At 39.0% G+C, this 20,663-nt stretch overlaps 1 protein-coding gene across 1 annotated transcript in view; it reads right to left on the reverse strand.

Annotated features, from left to right (window-relative positions):
- The window catches only part of igsf9bb (immunoglobulin superfamily, member 9Bb), a 160,234-nt gene that overhangs the window by 18,666 nt on the left and 120,905 nt on the right, over positions 1 to 20,663 (reverse strand). The window contains exons 13-17 of the mRNA XM_088939434.1: positions 10,078 to 10,253; positions 9,012 to 9,238; positions 6,661 to 6,745; positions 5,588 to 5,749; positions 3,774 to 3,819 (exon numbers count right to left, since the gene is read on the reverse strand). Coding sequence (XP_088795560.1) covers positions 3,774 to 3,819; positions 5,588 to 5,749; positions 6,661 to 6,745; positions 9,012 to 9,238; positions 10,078 to 10,253 — 696 coding nt within the window. The remainder of the gene's footprint in view (positions 1 to 3,773; positions 3,820 to 5,587; positions 5,750 to 6,660; positions 6,746 to 9,011; positions 9,239 to 10,077; positions 10,254 to 20,663) is intronic.

The raw sequence follows: 20,663 nt of genomic DNA on the forward strand, positions 1-20,663 counted from the left end.
GAGTTGAAACAAGAAACTCTTGACAGCTGTTTAAGAGTACTGTAGGTACAATTCTGCATAGAAGACAATTTCTCATAATTGTATTAACAAGGATACAGATCACCACGACTAATCTGTATTGAAACTGACAAGAAAAATCCAAAAGTCATCAAAGGTCGAAGTTACTATAACTGGAAAAAGAAAAATAACATGATGTTAAGTTAAAAATAACCTCCATAAAGAAGAAAAACAATTGAAAATTATCAAGTGTGTTTCTTAAATCCTCGCTTGTTGGATACCAAAGTGAAAAGTTTTCCACATTCGTAAAATCTAACATTGATTTTTGTTTTTCAGAATTTACCCACAAATATGACTAAAGCACTCATGTGTTACGGAATGTCCTGTACTCCTAACTAGCTCCAGTGTACCATGGTAAAACCTTTTCAAAAGCATTAGTAAAGCACTGTAAAAGCGTGACAAAAGCCAAAGCCAAGCATGGTGAACGCATGAAGAAGCCCAGTGTTGAACAGTAACAGAAAAACACACAACAGCGTGCACATTTACCATGGTAAACCTTCTTAGCCGATTTCACTACAGTTGCTAAGCTGCTTCTGCCCTTTTGACTAATTCAAACCATCGCCTGTTTGAAGCTAAAGGCTCCTGCTTCATTTCACATACTGTAGAAACACTTTCACATCGCAACAAGAAAAGAAAGCAGAAACCAGTGCTGAATTTCCCATTTTGCTGTAGTGTTTAACGTTGAATTTGAATGGTGGAGGATAAATGTATTTAGTCAACCAAAAAAAAAACATGTTTTCTTCTAGAATTTCTTTAATAGAGACTTATCCAAGACATGTTCAAGAAAGACCTTTCAGCCTCACCATAAAGAACGGTGTTAAAATTAAATGGAAGCAATAATTTAACACTGTTCAAGGGGTGTGATAGTCTGACCCACACAGAAAGAACCATGCGTGCAAATTGGTTTCTTAAAAGTTGCGCTCTCTGAAGCAGGCTACTCTCCTTTCTGTCTTTTGCCCCCTTGCATCATATGCTGACTCTTATCGACTGTTATCCAAATACTGGACTGTTCTGCACCAGCAGCACTTCTAACTTTGTATTTCCATTAGCCATTAGATGAAAGAGTATTTAGAAAGAATACACAAAGGTGTCCATTTTTTTACATGTGTGGACACCGTGCTTATTTCAAACACGGCTAAGAATGAGATTTATGAAAAAAATGCCTCAAATGTAATATAACTCAACACACACACTTACGGATGATGGAAGAGAATGCCAAAAATGCGAGGAAATCAATGTCTTTGAATTGATTTTATCAGGCACACTTTCAATTTCATGTCAGCCTTTCATCACAATCACATTTCAGGTGTTGCATATTGAACTCATCTCAGACTTTATGATTTGCGAAGACCAAAAACAGTGTCAGCACATGAGGGAAGACGAAAGCTGTTAATAATTAAGGAGCTTTTTTCCCCCCACTTATTCCTTCCCCTTAAATGTAGTTTAACCCTTTAGATATCACACAGGAGATCATATATCACTTAATACCTCAGAGTGGGCAAGGTGACATAGTGGGTATGGCTGTGGCCGCAAGGGTCCTGGGTTCGATCCTGAGCCGTGGTGTGCTGTCTGTGTGGAGCTTGTAAGTTGCCCCCATGTTCAGGTGTCTTTTCTCTGGGAGCTGCCTTTCCTCCCAGCGCACAAAGTCATGCTTGCTTTCCTATTCTATGTACAGCAGCAGTGGAGGCACTTCCTCATCTATCTGATGTGTTTGGAGTAGCATGTGAAACTATGCTGATTCTGACAGTGAGTAGTTATACGGCACATAATGTAAACTTAACACACAGGAGCCTGTTAGCTTGGAGAAGGAAGTGTAGCACCAATCACCTTGTATGCCAAACTCATACAAATCCACTGTTTACAGCACATCTTTAAACTGAGTTCATTACCGTTTATAGAACAACGGTTATTAAAACAGCTCATGCGGAATTGATGTATGTGCAAAATGATGGCGGTATGATGTCTGCAATTGCAGGCAGCTGCAAATCAAGTCTTAAGGACACAGTGACGTTTTCAAGTGCCAACAACAACAACAAAAAAAGATCAGTATAACATTTTCATCCTGTACTGCAAACACTGTAGTCTTGTCATGTCAAATTGCATAGAGACGTTCAATTCAGAATTCTAAAAATTGTTTTTCTTGGCTTTTCTGGGACAATAGACTGATTAAACATGCAAAAGATGACAGACTTTACAGATTTTGATTTAATTTTAAATTAACTTGGCGTAAATTTTGGCAGTTTAAATGTGTTTCAAGCATAGTATTAGAAAACATCTCTCAAGTAGCATGAGCCTCTCCTCTGGAGCAGCTCCTTACCAAAACCATGTATGTGTGTGTGTAAGAATACAAGGTAACAGTCAAATGATGGTAAAACCACTGATATAATAGAATGTGAAATACAACCACAGGGCTAAATGAAGCATACTGAAAAACAATTCATACTGTATAAAGTGATTCTGTTTTGTCCATGTTATTGTGTTATCTTATAAGAGGAGTGACAACCTATTTACATTCAATAAGAAACAGCTTTGCTGACAGTTTAAAGTTTAGGTCTGTGTTTAGCTAACTATTGCCTGCTTCTGAACTGCTCAAAATCTCATGCAAATTAAATTGATGTTCTCAACTTAAAAACAGGCACATCCCCCCCCACCCATAATCAAATTTTTGTTTAATATTTACAGTGTTTAGGAAGAATGGTTTATTATACATGTGCCCTAGATCTGACTCCAACATCAGCAGAATGCAATTCTGACTTCTAAGATTGATACAATCAAGTTCACAATCAAGTTCTGGTGTCAAAGAATTCTTACCAGGTTGACTGGACTATAGCCCCATGGAAATGTTCTCATGGACAACAACAGCAGACACTAACCAGCTGCATGCAGTCCTAACCTACAGTATGGCTCTCCAAGTATGCCAGCCATCATAGACACAAACTGGGGCCACAGTGGACAGACTGGGAAAGAGCCTTCAAGAAACTACTGTTGTTTTCAATGGGAAAGTGTTCCTAATAATCCCATTTGTATGAATACAAAATGTCTTTGCTCCAGAGTGCTCAATTTTTATGATACAGCTGTTTGATTAAACCAGATAACATAACTACCCCATCATTTACGGTAATCTTCTTACTATATAGTATTATGATAAAACTATTCAGAGTAGCATTACTTATTTACAGGTATTGATTGTATTGTGAATTCTAAAACACAGTTGAGACAAAATCTCCATCTTTTGTAGAAGGCTAAATTCAGTGAGAATTGTCAGGCAAACCTTTGTCAAACTTAGAAGACTATCAAGAAGCTCTGAAGGGATGTGATAGGCACTTCAAAAGATGAAAAGTAGAAAAAAAATTGTGCAAAAACACCTTTGTGAAAGATTACCTTTGGGAAACTATGACAGGATGTGATATCTGGAAGAGGTATGGAAAACTGAAACACGTGATGGATTTTAAACTTAAAACATGGTAAAATCCCAACTGTAGCAGTAGCCAATAAATACAAGCTGCAGCAACTACAAGGGTGTTTACAGGCATCAGTTATTGATTATTTCCAGTTAATTGGTGTTGTTGCCATCACCTGGCTTCTCCATCCTAAAGATACATGACTCTCAATTCCCTGAAATTTGGAAACAGGTCAACCGACAGTATTCAGGTATGTATGTAAAAAAAATGCATGTGTGTGAAATCCAGGAGACGTGTTTGTGTCATTTTACTTACGGAGTTTCGACGCTTTTTCTGCAGTGAGTTATAGATAGGGGAGGGTCTAGAAGAGAAAGAGAACATGTGAAACAGAAGGTGAGGTCTCAGTTCTCAGTGTGGCATGAAGCATGAAGCAGCCACCCCAGTTCAATCGCAAGACTTTCGCACGATATATCCCAGCTGTCCAGTTTTGTGAAGGTGACCCTGTTACCACGAATCGGGAAACCAAAGAGGACCAACACAGCACTGTACTTGTAACAGAAAAGGGTAATTACTATTGTCTCACCAGACATCCAGTAAAATAAAAAAAATGTTTCTAGGGCTGTTACATTGATCCAGGCTTCGTTGAGCAATTGCTGGTTGGCGTGCTTTTTGAAAAACACTTTACTATGGATACGAATAGGAACAATTAAAAAGCCATGCACTTTTCCGATCTGTTCTTTTTTTTAATGTGAACTGAACTGCTTATGTGTCATGTCCACACTAGAGGTATATGCTGTAATTGCACATAACTGTTTGAGCCCTGTGGGGTATACTGGATGAAAACCTTTAGTTTAAAAGAAAAAATGATTAGGGAACACTAAGAACCCTGTCATTACCTTTATAAATCTCCACTACTGTTGAGCTAAAATCATTTGTATTTTCTTTCAGATTACAAGTCTCATATGTTTGATGGTTTAGATGGGCAGGTCATTTCCACACTGGATCGCAAATTGTTCTGAACAACTCGGTTTTTGCTGTTATTAAACAAATATTAACCGTCCAGAAATACATTATTTTCATCTCATAAAATGAACGTCTTTTGACATCGTTACAGCATTTGTTTTAGGAGAGATTGCTCAGACAATGCAATGGACCAGTTATTTAGTTAATTAAAGAATTAACTAAATAACTGGTCCATTGTTATTTGTTATGCGATGTCTCGGTCACTTGATCGCACTGTCCCTATCGCAATTTGATCCTCGCAAATGGGATCTCATCCTGCACCTAGTAGACCGTGTTGCCATAAAAATCACGGGTCTTTGCTTCGTCCTCATTATCTTCCTGTCAGTTGTTCGGTCAAATTTGTCATAATGACGAAATGCGGCAACAAATATAAAGGCCTAGTGTGCTTAATACTCTGGCTGGACAGAGGAAATGACCGTGCTGGTCGGAGATTGGGCTGTCACCTCCCCCCTCACTTACGAGCCAGGAAGTAAAGGCTGCAGTGGTAATGTTGTGGGTGCTAGACAAAGATGCAGTGCCATCTTCAGGCAGGGAGGACTCATAGGCAGGGGGGAGAGATTACAATTCAACATCGAATTTCCGTTCAATAAAACCATTTCCCCGCTTAACCCTGGAAGCTTTTCTTAGAAAGATATTTCAGAGCTTATTTCTGGAAGCGAGCATCTGAAATCCAAAGTGAAGTTTTGGCAGGTTTCATTGGTTACTTTAAGACTTTTCCTGACCTGACATCTAGCATTTAAGAATACAGACTGCAAAATAGAGAATGGAGCTAGGGAACAAAACTGAATCCTGTTTTTTTTTTTAAGAAAAACTGAATTTGAAGTCAAAGTTCAAATCGTTAAGTACCCCATATATAAATCAAACTGATGAAAAAGCAGGTCTTCTTCAGCACCTGCACTGATGATCAACTGAGATAACAGTGTGCAATTTCAGTTTGTAAAACGGACAGCCTGTTTTTTTTTTAATGAGAACTCGATTTTCCGGAAACACAGAAAGAGAGAGAGAGAGAGAGAGAATCCAAATGTGGGATGTGCCCCGCTTGGAAGCCAGCGATGGCCAGCTGCTCGTCACCCTTCAGGGAGATTAGCATGCAGCTGGACACCTACCACGCTTCCTCTTGAGCTTGCGTTTGCGCTGCTTGTTGACGAAACAGGCCGCCAGTGTGCTGAACAAGATCGCCGCGGCCAGGAAACAGATGGTGGCCACGATCCCAGCCACCACCGGCCTCGCCAACCCCTCGTCTGCCATCTCTGGGGGGGGGAAGAGATCTGAGCAAGAGAAAAAAGACACGCTGCATCTGAGAATCTCCTGTCACAGGAAGGTACACTTCCAGAGGGCACCTTTCCAACCAAGGAAGCACAAGGTTCTGCCTGTGCTTTGTGTTGCAGTTATTTTTCTTATTTCTAAATAAACTAAACATGAACATAAAAATAACAAAAAAAAAACCCATCAACATTGATCCATTTTCAAACTCCCAAATCATAATTCATGGCAAACTGTAGTTTACTTACATGAAGTGTTGTAGTAGCTAATTCATCACATTTTCCAATCAATGTGATTGACTCATTGTTATTAACATTTGTACCTCTTTATACATATCCATAAATCTGATGGATTTGTACAAATCAATCAGGATTAAGTATCATCTGAGAAAATGGCTAAAGTTTTAGATGGCTGTCATTAAATAATGTTTTTACATAAAGAAAAAAAAAAGCCCCAAAAGAGTGTGAAAAGAGTGTGTAATGATACAGCAGTGTACATTTATAAACCAATAAATACATATTTGTAAACATAATGAACCATTCTTTAGAGACTTGAAATACACTATTCCTCGTCTAGGGTCTTTCTGGACGTGATATTGTAATGATTTTATTAATACATGGGAAACGTCTTTTATAATGCATCAGAGATCAACAAAGGGAAGCCAATGTGTAGGACAAAGTGGGTTTTTAAAAACACTCTCCCCATAAGTAAGATGTGGCAGATGAAACAAAGAAACAGCAAGTGGAAATGAAATTCAGGGGATAATGCATATATATATATTAACTATATCAATGAATTCTACTTTCACTTTTCTATTGCTACTTTGAATGAAATGAGTTCAATTCATTTAAGTGGTAACCTCTGTGAGAGGCATAGGCATTTATTTGAGTTTTCCCACAATCACCATTTGACTCACCTGTACTTGAGACCCCCACAACATTACTGGGTTCGCTTATGAGGTCTTCCATGACAGCCATCACACGGAACTCGTACCATGAATCCTAGAGAGGAGACATAAATATTTTGTACGGACACAGAACTGAAGCATTTATGCGTGACAACAGAGAAGAATAGCACACGCCTGGTTATGTTTTTTAAATGCTCCCAAACAGTTTCTGTGTTTTCTTGGTTAAAAGTCCAACAATTTGCTGGGTGGCTACTTTCAATTGAAAGTGAAAAGGTCACCCACAAGGATCAATAGCGGAGGACATCAATAGGAGAACAGGAGATCAATTGGATTTGATCAGAATGAGGTTGGATTGAAAGTGCCTTCAACCTTCATTAGCCCTGCGGAGACCGATCACTCTCCCAATGGCGGGTGCTGAGGTGTACAGAAAAGATGACCTTTTTCACCTAATATACTGGTTTTGTTACTGAGACCCCCCATGACTCCTTGCAAGCTGCTTCTGAGGTATTCTTTATAATTACTAATTTTTATGACAGCCCACTGCACAAATCACCCAAAGACCTACTGGCAGTTTCGAGCATGTTCCACTGTGGCAAAATCAATACTACCAGGCCGGGCTTAGGAATAATGTATGAATAGGGGTCTACAAGGTTTACAAGATCAGTGACCTCTGTAAACCCAGACACTGATCGATGAGAGACAGGGTTATGGAAAAAGAAAAAAAAAACTTCCCTAAAGGAGACATGAAACATATTAGATGAAACAGGAGAACCCACTGTTGCACAACGTACAGTACATGAAATCAAGGTTTTCATCGGGGAACAGTCCTGAAATTAGATCTATCCGGTCAGGGCCAGAAACAAAATATTGGAAGACAGTGTGTAGGATATATGGAAAAAAAAAACCTGCAAAACTCTGAAAACGATGTGGCAATAAATCTAAATTCAGAGAATACAAATCCTTAGCTTATAATTATCATGTTTAAAATATATTTCTTCTGTTTAAAATGTAAAGTCCTCTCCTAACGTCTCATGCAGAAATAAGTTGCAGAGCAAGTTTAAGATAACGGGAAAATCACACATATACTTTATACACCTTTTATGCTATTTCTACAAGTAAAAGTGAGAACAGATTTTAAATTAGTAGTCACTGTGAGCACTAAGGAAGTAAGCAGAAAAAATAGACTACATTAACTAGGACATTTTGTGACCTTCAAAAGTGAACTGATGAAAACGTAAAAACTTTGAAATCTTGATATGGTGAACACATATAATGAAAAACAGCGAAAAAGAAATGATCTGAAGTAATTTCTTAAAAACAAATTGTTTTCACATTCTGTATATTCAGGATAACAAGCTAAAAATGTTCTTTTAGTGGGAACTAACTTTCTCCCTGAGGAATCTGACTCTAAAAGACAAAAAGATTTTTTCAAAAGTTTCATTTCTTATAGCTACATGTACTGTTGATTGGAGCAATTGTAGAACTGTTGCAATTCTGAACATGAAACAATAGAAGACATCAATATTACATTATGGTATAAAATTGCCAGCAGATTTTGTCCTGGACATCAATATTTTGTAAAGGACAGTAAAGTTCAGACAAAATGCCAGCTCTTGTTTTAACCACATTCCAGTGAGGACAGGCCTGCTGTCCTCAGTCGTCTGATCCTTTGATGTAAGACAACTGGCCAGTTAATAAAATCCAGGAAGCAGAGGCTTCCAGTTGGCTGTCAACCTCTTCTGTTCAGGAAGGAAAGCAGAGCCTCTGTTATGCTTTATTCCAGTGGGGGTAGAGAAGTGACCAATGAGCCTGTGGGCACATTGTAAATTTTTTTTTGGAAAAGGATTTGAGAAGACTCAAAAAGATTTGGGGGTTTGAAGCCAGTAAGAAACTCATCTGACCAGATAGAGATTCACAAAGAACACGTAAAATCAGAGCCTGCAGAGTGCATAGGCTATTTAGATCATAAATAAAGAAACACTGTTTTTACCTAACAACTGTGTTTTTGTGTGTCTCTTTTCCCTCAAATCAGCCTATTCAAAGATAGTTACAGCACACCGTCCCTGGGTACAATTGTATGAGGCACTGTCCTCACATTTACCAGGTTCTATGCAAATTGGAACAATAGATCACATTACAAAGAGGTGTGGGGTCATTTTCAAAGATGGAAAAAAAGGAGAATGCCCATTTAGTCATGGCACGTGACAGAAAGATTATTATAAACATCATAGGATATTCTATAGCACTTCTGAGCTCAGTAAATCGATAAAAGAAAGTGTCTTACAAAAAATTAAACAAATGAAATCTGACAAATTCACTGTCAACCCACTATCAGGATGTGTGTGCGTGGCTGTCTTTACCTGAACAAGGTCTCTGGCTAAAAGCTCCGTCTCTTCCGGAGGGATTGCATTGTCCAGCATGTCCCACCTCTCTCCGAGGCGGAACTCCATGATGTAACGCTCAAGTGGAGAAGTGTGGTTAGCTGGAGGGAGCCACGTTAACAGGACTCCCTGCTGCGTCCGATTGGCTGTGAGGCACCTTGGTGGGGTAAGCAGCACCAGTGGTTCAGGGGTAGTAATAGGAAATACTAAAAATAAACAGGAAAAAAAGAACTGGAAGTTACAGGACCCTGAGCCGTTTCTGTTTAATGAACACATTCCTGCAAAAGTGTCACATGTGTTCACCTTGGCGTAGAGGTAGGTGAATGCTCTGACTTCAAAGCCTGCAATTACAGCCCTTGTGCTGAACCTTTCAGTGTTATGATCACACGCAAACAACTCTGCACGGGTTTGACTGCATTTGAGAACAGGTGATTTATAAAAAAAAAAGAATATTCAGTTTCCACAGTGGAGCATCACAGTTTCAAAGAGAAGTGGAATGATGTTACAGAGCGAAAAAAGTGGCCCCATCCACATCATAACCTACTTTCAGAATTAAAGTACCGTACTATTTGAGAACAAATTAGCTACTCTTTTAACATTTGATCTAAATTTATTTGCCGTGTACAGTACATACAAGCATCTGACAGAGAGGTAAACATTTTATAACAAAATAATCTGCTAGATTTGGGAAACCGATCCATTTATCCATTTTCAGACAGCTTTATCCAAAACAGGGTCACGAGAGAGACAGGGTCTAACCCGGCAAGCAATGGGTCCAAGGCAGGTCCCACTCTGGACAGGATTCCAACACAGGGCAGACGCAGACACAGATGCACTAATTTTACTAAATCCAAACCGTGATTGAGGCAGCCGATTAAAAAAAAAAATATATATATATATAAGGGCCGGGACCTCACAAGGTAGCTTCACCTTCAAGGACCTGGGTATAAGGGGGGATACTGCGCACCAGATGTGGGAAAAAATGAAAGCCCTGTGAAATTCCTGTGGCCTGCTGCTTCAGCGACACGTCAAGACCCTCACTTACCTAGTGTGTTCACAGTGACGACCTCGCTGAAGGGGCCTGTTCCCAGCTTGTTCTGGGCCAGAACACTGAACTGGTACGCCACCTCGGGCTCCAGGCCCTCCACGAGCAGCCAGCTCTGGCTGCTAGGAACCGGCAGGGAGAGCCAGTCGTGGGGCCCAAACTGAGCTCGCTTCACCCTGCGCGGGAGAGAAGTGGGCACATACTGTAGCACAGAGTTTAGCGTCACGCGGGTGGGCACCCGCAGTGCAGCCCTGACGGGTGCCGCTGCTTTTGTCAAAGGAACACGGGGTGAGAATAAAAACAAGTGGCAGCCTGGATACTGTCCGATGCGCACGTACACTGTTCTTATTTAGAAGAAACTGCAGCCCGGTTAGAAATAACCACCACAGTCCCGAAAACCTATCTAGAATTTCGAGATGATAATACACTGAGATTAGAGTGTACTTTTGTGACTGTTTCTCCTTAGGCTTGTTCTTGCATTCAAGAGAAAGAGACAGCCCTGGCCTGCATTTTTCAATAAGCCTGAGGTACGCCAAGTGTAATTACAAGGGTCTTAAGAGATGCGCATTTGTAAATGTTGAGGAAAAAAATTGCTAGAAAATCTGGAAAGGTACTAAAGGAATGTGAGAGCTTTCTCTGTACCTTCAATCTAGGTTTAAGTTATAATATCCTACTCTTTCAAAGGACAGAAACCTGGGAAAAATAAACCCTCAACCATTAAATGAATTTCAGGATAAATGATGGCTCTGACAGGCCTAACAGTGCACTGAGAAGCTTCCATGAGCTAATGCAAGTTCATGGTGTCATGGAGTCTACAACAACCTGAACATATAAACACTGCAAGGCAGTGAGAACGTGAGGATAGTGAAGTGAGACATTAAGAGTCAGCTATACATTTATTACCTCATAAATCTAATTTCTCTAATTTATACCTAAAAGCTGTTATGGCTCATGCCTGTTTCCTGTCTACAACACAGCAAATGCAGATTCGCAAGGCGTTCAATAGCAAATGATGAAATTTTATGGAAGGTTACAATGTCATTATGGGTTTTAAAAACAACAAGAAGATTGTAGATGTAATACTGTATCAGGTCAGAGCTAGGATTATAGCGAGGGCCTGGTTTCTGCTAATTGTTCAGAAAATGTCATTGTAATGAACATCTTCAACTCTAAACCTTAATTAAACCTTTTTTCATCCAGAAGAGATACTTTTTTATTTCTTTGGTTTCTGGTGTGCCTTTAGGATGCCTAGCACCTTCACAGCGGCTGGAGCAGACTGGCTAACACAGGGACTCCAGTTACAGTTGACCTGCAACTACAGGCTGCTACTGTATATGGCCTCTTAGTCACATATAAATTGCCTCACTAGGGAGTTATTGACTTAATTATTGGATAATTGGTAAAGGGTTTAGAATTTCACATTCTCACATGGCTGTTTGGTATTTAAAGGACATGCATGGGGCTGGTGGTGATCCAGCTTTTTATGCTTTTGAATGCTGGATTTTGGGTGAGAAAGAAAGAAAGAAAGAAAGAAAGAAAGAAAGAAAGAAAGAAAGAAAGAAAGAAAGAAAGAAAGAAAGAAAGAAAAGGCCTAGACTACGGCAGGGTCTTTCATAGTGCCTTTTTACAGAATCAGACTTGACATCTCAGTTGCGACCAAAAGAAACTTAAGTGCTTTGCGTCTCATCCATAAGAACCAAATCAAACGACTGAAAGGTGTTTATGATTCTCTGGCACTGTGTGTTCCTTCAGTAGAAAACAAAAAGGAATTCCTATCCTAGTGATACCATGTCCTTCATCACATCCTCTTATTCATCTAGGTTTTTAATGTTTTTTTTTGTGGAATACATAATGCAATAGGTGAAATTAGGGGATTAATGGAATAAAAATAATAGAAATAAATCACACATCATAAGATTAAGAGACGTAGGAAATGTTAACAGAATAAAGATTTTAGCCAGTTTTGGCCTCGTTCTTTGCTTTAGTTTACTTCAACGGGGATTTGTTAACCTGGGATTATTTTGTGTGGCAGTGATGCATAACACAAAAAAAGCCTCTGAGTAACAGCCAAGGAGGTCGATTCTGATGAACGATCACAACGCTTCTCTGTGTCAGCCTGGTCTTTCATGATATCTGTTACATGCGTGAGGGCAATTCCATATCAATATTTTATTATATTTCTCTTCATTCTCAGACACATAGCAAGAAAGCATGAAAGAGGGGTATTTACAAGAAGCACCCTAGCTTGTTTGGATTCTGGATTTTGTCAAAAAAGCTTTGCAGAGCTTTTAATCTTTTTGGAAACGCATACAAGGGCAGCCCCGGTGACAGATGAAAAGTCTAATTTCGGTGAACATGGTTCCCAGGCTGCACATGCGTTGATTTGACGGAGTGGTTATTGACTTTGACGTGAACTGAAATCTTGGCGAGTTGTTGGAGAAGATTCAGGAAGTGAAGCCGCTGTAATTACTGGATTCTCTTTCCTGAGAATTTCATTTCTTAACACCTTTCACAAACACTGAATACCAACTCTGCATGCTACCAGTACCAAAAAATAAAAATGACTGTAAAGAAAATTGACCTGTATAGGTAAAGATTCTATGGAGAAAAGAGAACAAGGAGAGAGAAAATAAAAAGGCAAACTAACAATTTTTAAAAATAAAGCAGAACAGGTCTGAAATCTACAGTACCTCAAGTATAGAAAATGCCAGTAACACATGAACTCCTATTAAAAGGCAATGAATGTCTTTCAGGCTCAGGACAAAAAACCTAAGGAAAAAGCCTGCTTTTTTCAAGAAATATACGCATTCACAAAATGCATGTTCTAGATGAGTTCAAGAATACATACAGTAAAACTTCATTTTCACTCAAGGAATAGACACAGTATTTCTTATTTGGATAAATAAAAAAACTGAGGCTTTTAATCTTCCTTCCATCCATTTCTGCTCTCTTAAGGTATCAGAGAATAGCAGGGGGTGTCATTTTACATTCTGAAGTAAAATGTCACATTGGAAATTTTAAAACGCACCTTTCAATGACAGGAAATTTCTTATTTGACCCCAGTTCAAGGATAATAGACAATTCACCCTAATTTCAATGTGTAATAATACTTAAGCTGTAAAAAAAATGACTGTCGACAAGGGCTATGTAAAAAACACCTGAAAAGGACTAATCAAAATGATCACGTAGTATTCAGTGTCTTGCTTTCTGAAAGTCTAAATGGAACATGCAAAGAGTTTGAGGAATCTCTGGTGCTATTTTGGAGTGTAGGAGGAATTAAGCACCTCAGAGTGCACAAATTTAAATCAATGCAATGCATCTACAGTACATGAGCATATGCTTCGGAAATGCTTGACCTGATAGTGTCAGTATTTAGTATCTGATTAGATAATGGCTGCAGGGCTAAATGCTATCCTTAAATGCCAGTCCTTGTTATAATTGATGTGAAAAAAAGGGATGGTCAGCACATCTTGGGAAAGTGAAAAGTTCACTTGGGAGTGTTCACTTGGGAGTGTGTATTTGGTGTTTGCCTTACCTTGCATGGAAAGTGACAACGTTAGCTGGAGTAATGTTAATTGTCCATTATCTGTGTTTAACCTCCCATTTTGTACATTTAGAACTTGTATTTATGATCTTTCAGGTCAAACAGACCCAGTGCGGTTTTGATCTAACTGAAACCATCACTGTATTGGAGAAAAATACATATTTTCTTTTCTTTTTGTATGGATTGTGCAACTGCAATGTACATTTTAGATTTGTTAAAGCAAAAATGCATTGTAAATTAAATGATTTATTGCAGAGTGTGTTTGATCATTCTCTTACTGGAGGAGCAGATGAAATACAAACTAGAAATATATCTGGAAGGTCAAAAAGACGTTTTGGAAGAAAGTTCAAAAAGGTGGACAATTCTAAATTTAATTTAAAACCTGTAAATGTCTTTAAGGAACAGGATCCTGGCTTTTTTTTTGCCACATAACTTATGTTGAAGGACGTTGTTCCAGATTATCACAGCAAAAACTATCATTTATTACAGTTCTCTCCTAGTACGCATACACACTGTAGCTCTTTCTGGTTTGTTTGTACTTCATGAGTAGGGAAAGTCTACAGGATCTGAAATCTGAAAAGCTAAATGGAAGCAGGGGAAACGGAGACAAGGATAGAGAGAGACAGGAGGGGACTGGCTGCCGACACTTTGTTCAAGGACCTTGAAATTAGAGCACCGGTTCATCTTAATCCCCCTAGCACGACACTCTCATTGAATACTGACTCTGTCCTCCACAGCCCGCACTGTGTTCAAAGTCAAAACGTGAACAGCCTCCTCAATCACAGTTTCTATCAGCCAGCAAGGTACTGTAGCTACCTCTTTTTTTGTACCTTTCTTGCTGAATTAGTTCTGCAGTGAGCAAGGCTTGCATCACCTCCTCGTTGGGACCTCCTACAAAGGCGTAAAAGCCATAGTGCTGCACAAGGACTTAAGTCAATGAAGGGATAGATGGGGAGGCGCTGTAACCCACACAGAAATGCTGGAGACTGGAGAATTTTATGCAAGCCACCTGACACCACAACCTATGGATCAATATTAAGTTCAAGTAGACAGCTGCATCGGCAATGCATAGGTGGCAAAGGAACACACCTGAAGAAGGCTCCACAGCCGAAACCTTGGGTCTCTTTTCTTTTTGGCGTGGAATAACCCTTTGCATGATCAATATTCGGCCACCATGTCTACATAAACGTGCGATGGTGGTGTTTGAAAATGGACCAAGAACTCACTATCGAATTGGAGGATAAGAGCACCTGCAAGTCCATCCGCAAAACAAGAGTGCTTTGATTTTTCAACCCTGACATCTCAAATGAGCACCATGCTCTGGAAAATGTCAACGTCAGTGTTATTATTAAACAGTTGTCTAGTCTACGTAAGGGCGGTTAAGGCATGTTTGGTCTTGGGAAATGGGCTGCACTTGCCCAGAGAGGTTAGATTTGAAATTAGAAAGAAGGGAGTGTGCTTGAAAAAACATTTTCTGATGATAGAGACATCCAGTGCAGCGCAAAAAAAAACTTTACCGCTCTATGGCCTAGACACTGCATTCAAGCCTGTGTCATGCCACTATCTGACCGTGACTGAGATTTGTCAAGCTGCGGCTCATAATTAGCTCAGCGCCACTGGGACAGGGTGAGGATTAGTCAACCAGATTCTCTCCGCAAAACCACACCTCTTGTGACTTCCCAGGCACCTTCAGGCTCTGCAAAGGGAGGCAGAAGAAGATAATCCCGAAACAAGATGAATGGCTTGATGGGTAGGTGGTTCAGAAGCACCCGTTTACTCCTCCTCTTCCCCCCTGTGCAGTAAAGGCATTGCTGCTGTAAATTGAGACTTAAAGAAACCATCATTGACTCCACACTGGAGGGTATAAAATGGAAAATACAAAAACGGTTAAGAAAACTGCCAATTAGGTCCATAGACTGGTCTATAGCTATAGTTCTAATTGGCAGTTTTTTAATATAATAAAAATAAGAAGTATTTTCCATGTTATACTTCTAATGTATAAGACATGAGTGAACTAGAGGGAAGGACTTCTCAGAAGTTGATGCAGCTATACTAAGAGATAAGTAGCCCATTGAAATTCAGTACCTCCTTCTGCAATGTACAATGTAGACCTTTATCCTTCCTTTTGCAGTGGTAGTGTGCTGACACCGTTGAACTGGAACAATGCTTCATTGTTTCTGTTATTTATAATCACTTGCCCTCTCATGGACAGCAAATGTCCTATACTGCCAAAATGTTGTCATCCTTTGCTGACCAAGTACACCTTCTCACACCGAACCACAGAGGGATTGTTAAATTACCCTCTACTATGGGTACAGTATGGGTGACAGTGTAGAGCAAAGAATGAAAAGGCACATGTTGACTTGTTAACGATGATCATTCATTAAAATATGCAAATTCCGAATGAAGGCACACACCTAAAACCTAAAACAATCAGGGCAAACCAGGTAAATACTGTATATTCACAGGAAAGCATCTTGTACCCTAGCACGGCATTCCTCTTTCCCTGTCTTGGATAGCAAACAGCCCTCCAGGTTGTATAAGGTTCTCAGAATCCTCAGTGACTGAAGAATTGGAAACAGACCAATTATGACTGTAATTCCATTCAATAATTCATATACAGGTATCAATGAAATATGAAAAATCTTTACTTGCTTGACAGAATTCACAAATTAATTAATCTTTCAGTTGTTGCCTCCCCAAAAAGTGTACTCATGTGAACATTTAACGTAAAGGTGAAACATTTCCTGTTTCTAAAAGGACAAAACTGTGCCGTAGAATGAGCTCCAGTGAGGACAGAATCAATATACTGTAGTTATTCAGCCATTTAGAAAAAGATACCGCACAAAAATTGTCAAAAGATACAGTGCGAAACAAGACACAAGAGCGGTATATTGATGTGTACAAGTAACATGACTGTACAAGAATGAAGTAAAAAGTAATTCTTTCTCTAATGTTGCTCACTGAACTGAGCTCCTCACCATCAAAGGTTATGTTCCATGACCGTTTCGCCTTTCCAGGAGAAGAAAAATGTATTTTGATTCAGCAATTATAAATCATCTAGAAAGCACAGTTTTTTTGGAAAATGAACAAATTCCACTGAATCACTCAGGGGATCCTCACATGGAAGTAAATGCATTTAACATTACTGTAAACTGATAGGGCTATAAAAACCTTTTCAGAGCTCAGGTAGAATGAAAACAGGAAGCCTCTATTGAACTAGTAAGTAAAGACATAACTGCCCTAGAAAGCTGAACCTTCTGTGCATTGAAGTGATTTATAAATCTGAGAATGTGTGGAAGAAGTACATAGTTTTCAACAAATCAGTCCAGGTCAGTGAAACAAAATGTTCACCCGACGGTAGATGAAAGATTTTACAGAACACAGCATAACACCGAAACAAGATGTAGATGTTTGACACTTTCATGCAGCTGAATATAAAACATCTACGAACAATCAGCAAAAAATAACTATACGTCATTTCACCTTGTGCGAATCTGCATAATCTGAATAGGTTTCCGAGCCAGAATACTGAATATGAATGACAAAGTATGTTGCACAGGTCTTGAGTAAGCAAACACAACAAAAATGCCATCCATTCTATAGGAAAAAAACAAAATGCTCTATAGAATGTTGATATTCATTTGGAATATCTAGAATACAGAAATTGCAAAGGTTGCCAAGCAGTAAGAATGCATTACAGTGTTTTCTATTGGCCAAAGACATAAGAAACAGCAGCTGTAGTGTAAAGTGTTGCCAGCAGATCAGTTGATGTACAGCCAGTGAATACAAAGCTTTTGTTTCGCAGAGAATGAAGTGCTTGTAGACCCTGTACCTTACCCACAGGTCAGGGAGTTTTCACGATAACACACTTTATCCCCTGTCAGGTGCTGAGAAAATGCGATTTGCAAAGCATGTTCTCTTCTGTAACCTCTTAAGACTCTTACTGATATTTCTTAGCACAGAATAAATTTATATAGTTCCACCTAAACAAAAGTCTTGTGATTTACACGTATAGCTCATCATCATTGTCAACTGAAAATAACAATAATTACAAGTTACATTTATAAGGTGCTTCCCAATTAAGGAACTCAGAAAAGCCCTGTATACTGTAGTAGATCCAACAATCAAAAAAGGGGTTTGTTATTAACAAACACTTTAATGTTTTAGCAGGATCTAAATTCTCTAGTATTCAGGATCTAATATTAACAGCATCTGTTAATATAAAAGTCAAGCTAATCCTGCTACAATAGGGTTAATGTGGGCTGAACTTAGAGTTGAACTACTTTTGAGTCATTTTGTAGATTATTGGTTTTTGGAAGTTCAACATAAATCAGAAATCCAAAATACCTAAAGCAGTTCAAAATAGGTTGAAAACAGAAACATTTTCAACATTTCATTTTCAGTGTCAACTAATGCAGAACACTGTTTCTTTTGTACCTTAGAGTGCAAAACTTATTTTTTATTTGCAAGTACTAACTCAATACCATTTGTTAAAAAAGCACTTCTACTGGCTGGAATAATGCTCGTTGAAGTGTTCACCTCTGCCTGTGCTTTCTGCTGGCCTTTCTAAAATGCACTTTCATGAAGAAGAATCCATCGAGGCTCCATTCAACAAATGAAAGACACAGCATTGGGGAAAGTGTGTTTTTTTGTGAGAACTTCCTGACCTTTTCTATGGCAAGTGGTCTAGAAAGAACAGCTGTCTGTTTTGCCCTTGTTGATGAAAGTAAGAAACTCAGCTCTCCTGTTCATTCTCTAAATTAAAAATCAAACCAGACTAAAAGGCATTGTCTGCAGTTAAAAGTTAGCTTTTAAAGCCGAGCCGGAGTTCCGAACCTCACCACAAGAGACTTTCAAAGTTTAACCCATCTATTAATTCACAGGCTTTGTGAGGAATCAGTCATTAAGCACCGCCCAGCAGTGACTTCCTTCTTACCCCTTTAATTCACTCTTACTGTAAGTGCTTAAGGAACTTTGTTCTCTGAAGTACGCAAACTTAAATATCTTACTTCACAACAGAATACCACATCTGATAAAGTCAAGAGTCTTTGAATTTAAACCCCCGGGATTGACTAGTTACCCCTCTTGCCAAACACAACCCTATGACACACATCAACTATTGGAGAGTAAGAAGATGAAACCTAGCACTTTAAAGTACACATTCAAGTTGATCTTGAATACAACACTGGTTTCTGGGGGGGAAAAAAAGCTTTCCAATTTGTAATGGAGCATTTATCGCCCTCTGCGCCTCCTGATATTAACGAGTGGAAGTATGGAAAAGACGCAAGAAAAATAAAACAGTAAACAAGCTAATTATTGTTTATTCATTAGTTTTGTGGAGGAACCATGTATATTCTTAAGACAGATGCCACGACTAAGACTGTTCATGTGGGAACGATATATGAATCGTGTAAATACAGTGCTGAAGCATAAAAGGGGGTAGTCAGCTTGTAAGAGATGAGTGGGTGAGAAAGACTGTGGAGAATATGTGAGTCAAAGAACAGAGCAAAAGAGCTGTGGGAAAGAGAAAGAAGTCAGGGAAAAAAAACAAAAAGGCTAAGTAATACTGTAGCTGCACAGACATGGCGTCAGAGGTAGAGAGAGAGCAGCTGTTGTTTTTGTGGTATGGAACCTTGACTCAAAGTTTGTGGGACAGCACTTTTGGTGAGGAAGCAACTATGAGCACAGGGTTCTGATCCACCAGGTCAGCATCTTTGCTTTGAAACCCCCCCTGGTTACTACAATAGCAAAGAACGAGGGAAAAAGGATAAATATTTGAAAATCCACTTGCAGCTATGAAGCTGAATGGCAGCACAAAAAAAGGTCGAGTTGACACTTCTATGAGAGTTACTATATCTGCAATGTGGACTTTCTTTTATCACTGAATTTTTGACACACATAAAACACAAAAACAGAGAATGTCAAAGAGCCATAGAGCAGGAGCTCTGTGTTTCACTGTCTTATTCCAGGATAAGGCAACTATGCACTGTAAGGCATTCTCAGATTAAACAGTGAAATACGTTTTTTGTGTGTAATATTAATAACAGTAACGTGCTTGGGTCAGTGACTTGTGTGCATATGGAGGGCAGGGAGTAATGTATATTTTCTCTATGTGTGTTGTGGGATGGAAAAGGTTGAGAAACACTGTTCTAATCATCTATTATTCACATTGTCCTGGCTGTGCAATACAAAAACCAAACCAACAAAGCTGCACTGCTGAAAAACATTACAAGACAAATTTGACACAGAAAAGTCCGGTATTGCGGCATTCTCTAACAAACTGAATTCTTTTGCATAGTTCAGTGCTACACCTCACTGCATTTGCATTTTGTCTCACGTTAAAAGCTCCACTGTTTCGATAGGTGCTAGAAAAGGACAGAGGATGAACCTCTAAAATATGGCACTCAGAAGAGTGTTAAGATTTTAAAATAATTTAGAGTTCAGCCAGTGCTATACTCCTGGTGCCAGTTGTCTTTTTTTTTCATTCATGGGGGGGTTCGCTTCTTGTGCTATTGGCTTTATGGAGTGTGTGTGGAGGGTTTTTAATTCTGGTGGAATTCTTTTAATTCTGGAGGGCCTGGTGGTCCACAGGTGAAAGATTCTCTCACCACTTATCAGTGCAAATTGTGGAATGAATTTTTCCTTCTACAGTCAGGGGTCCCCATGCTAACTGCATCATTCTTCCTAATGTGAGGCCTTTAAGAAGACTAGAAATTAATTCTTACTGTGCCTAACAACCTAATTTACAGCATATTTATTCTACAGTGCTTCAGTTGTCTTTTATGTAACGTAAAAGATTCTGAAACATGAAGACTGTTTTTATGCGGAATGACATTTGAGAGGTCTGCACTAAGTCTTTGTTAATTAACAATGTACAGTACATCATTTTTTAACCTGCAATCTAGGTTATTTCCTTACAAACTAAAACATTTTTAGTAATTTTGTTAATGAGATGGGATACATCAGTATAGAATGACCCCCTTCACTCAAAATAATCTATTTTTTTAAATACTTTTAAACCAAATGGTAATTGCATGCA

Source organism: Atractosteus spatula, chromosome 22 (assembly GCF_055471065.1).
Source record: "Atractosteus spatula isolate fAtrSpa1 chromosome 22, fAtrSpa1.hap1, whole genome shotgun sequence".
In the NCBI taxonomy this organism is placed as follows: domain Eukaryota; kingdom Metazoa; phylum Chordata; class Actinopteri; order Semionotiformes; family Lepisosteidae; genus Atractosteus; species Atractosteus spatula.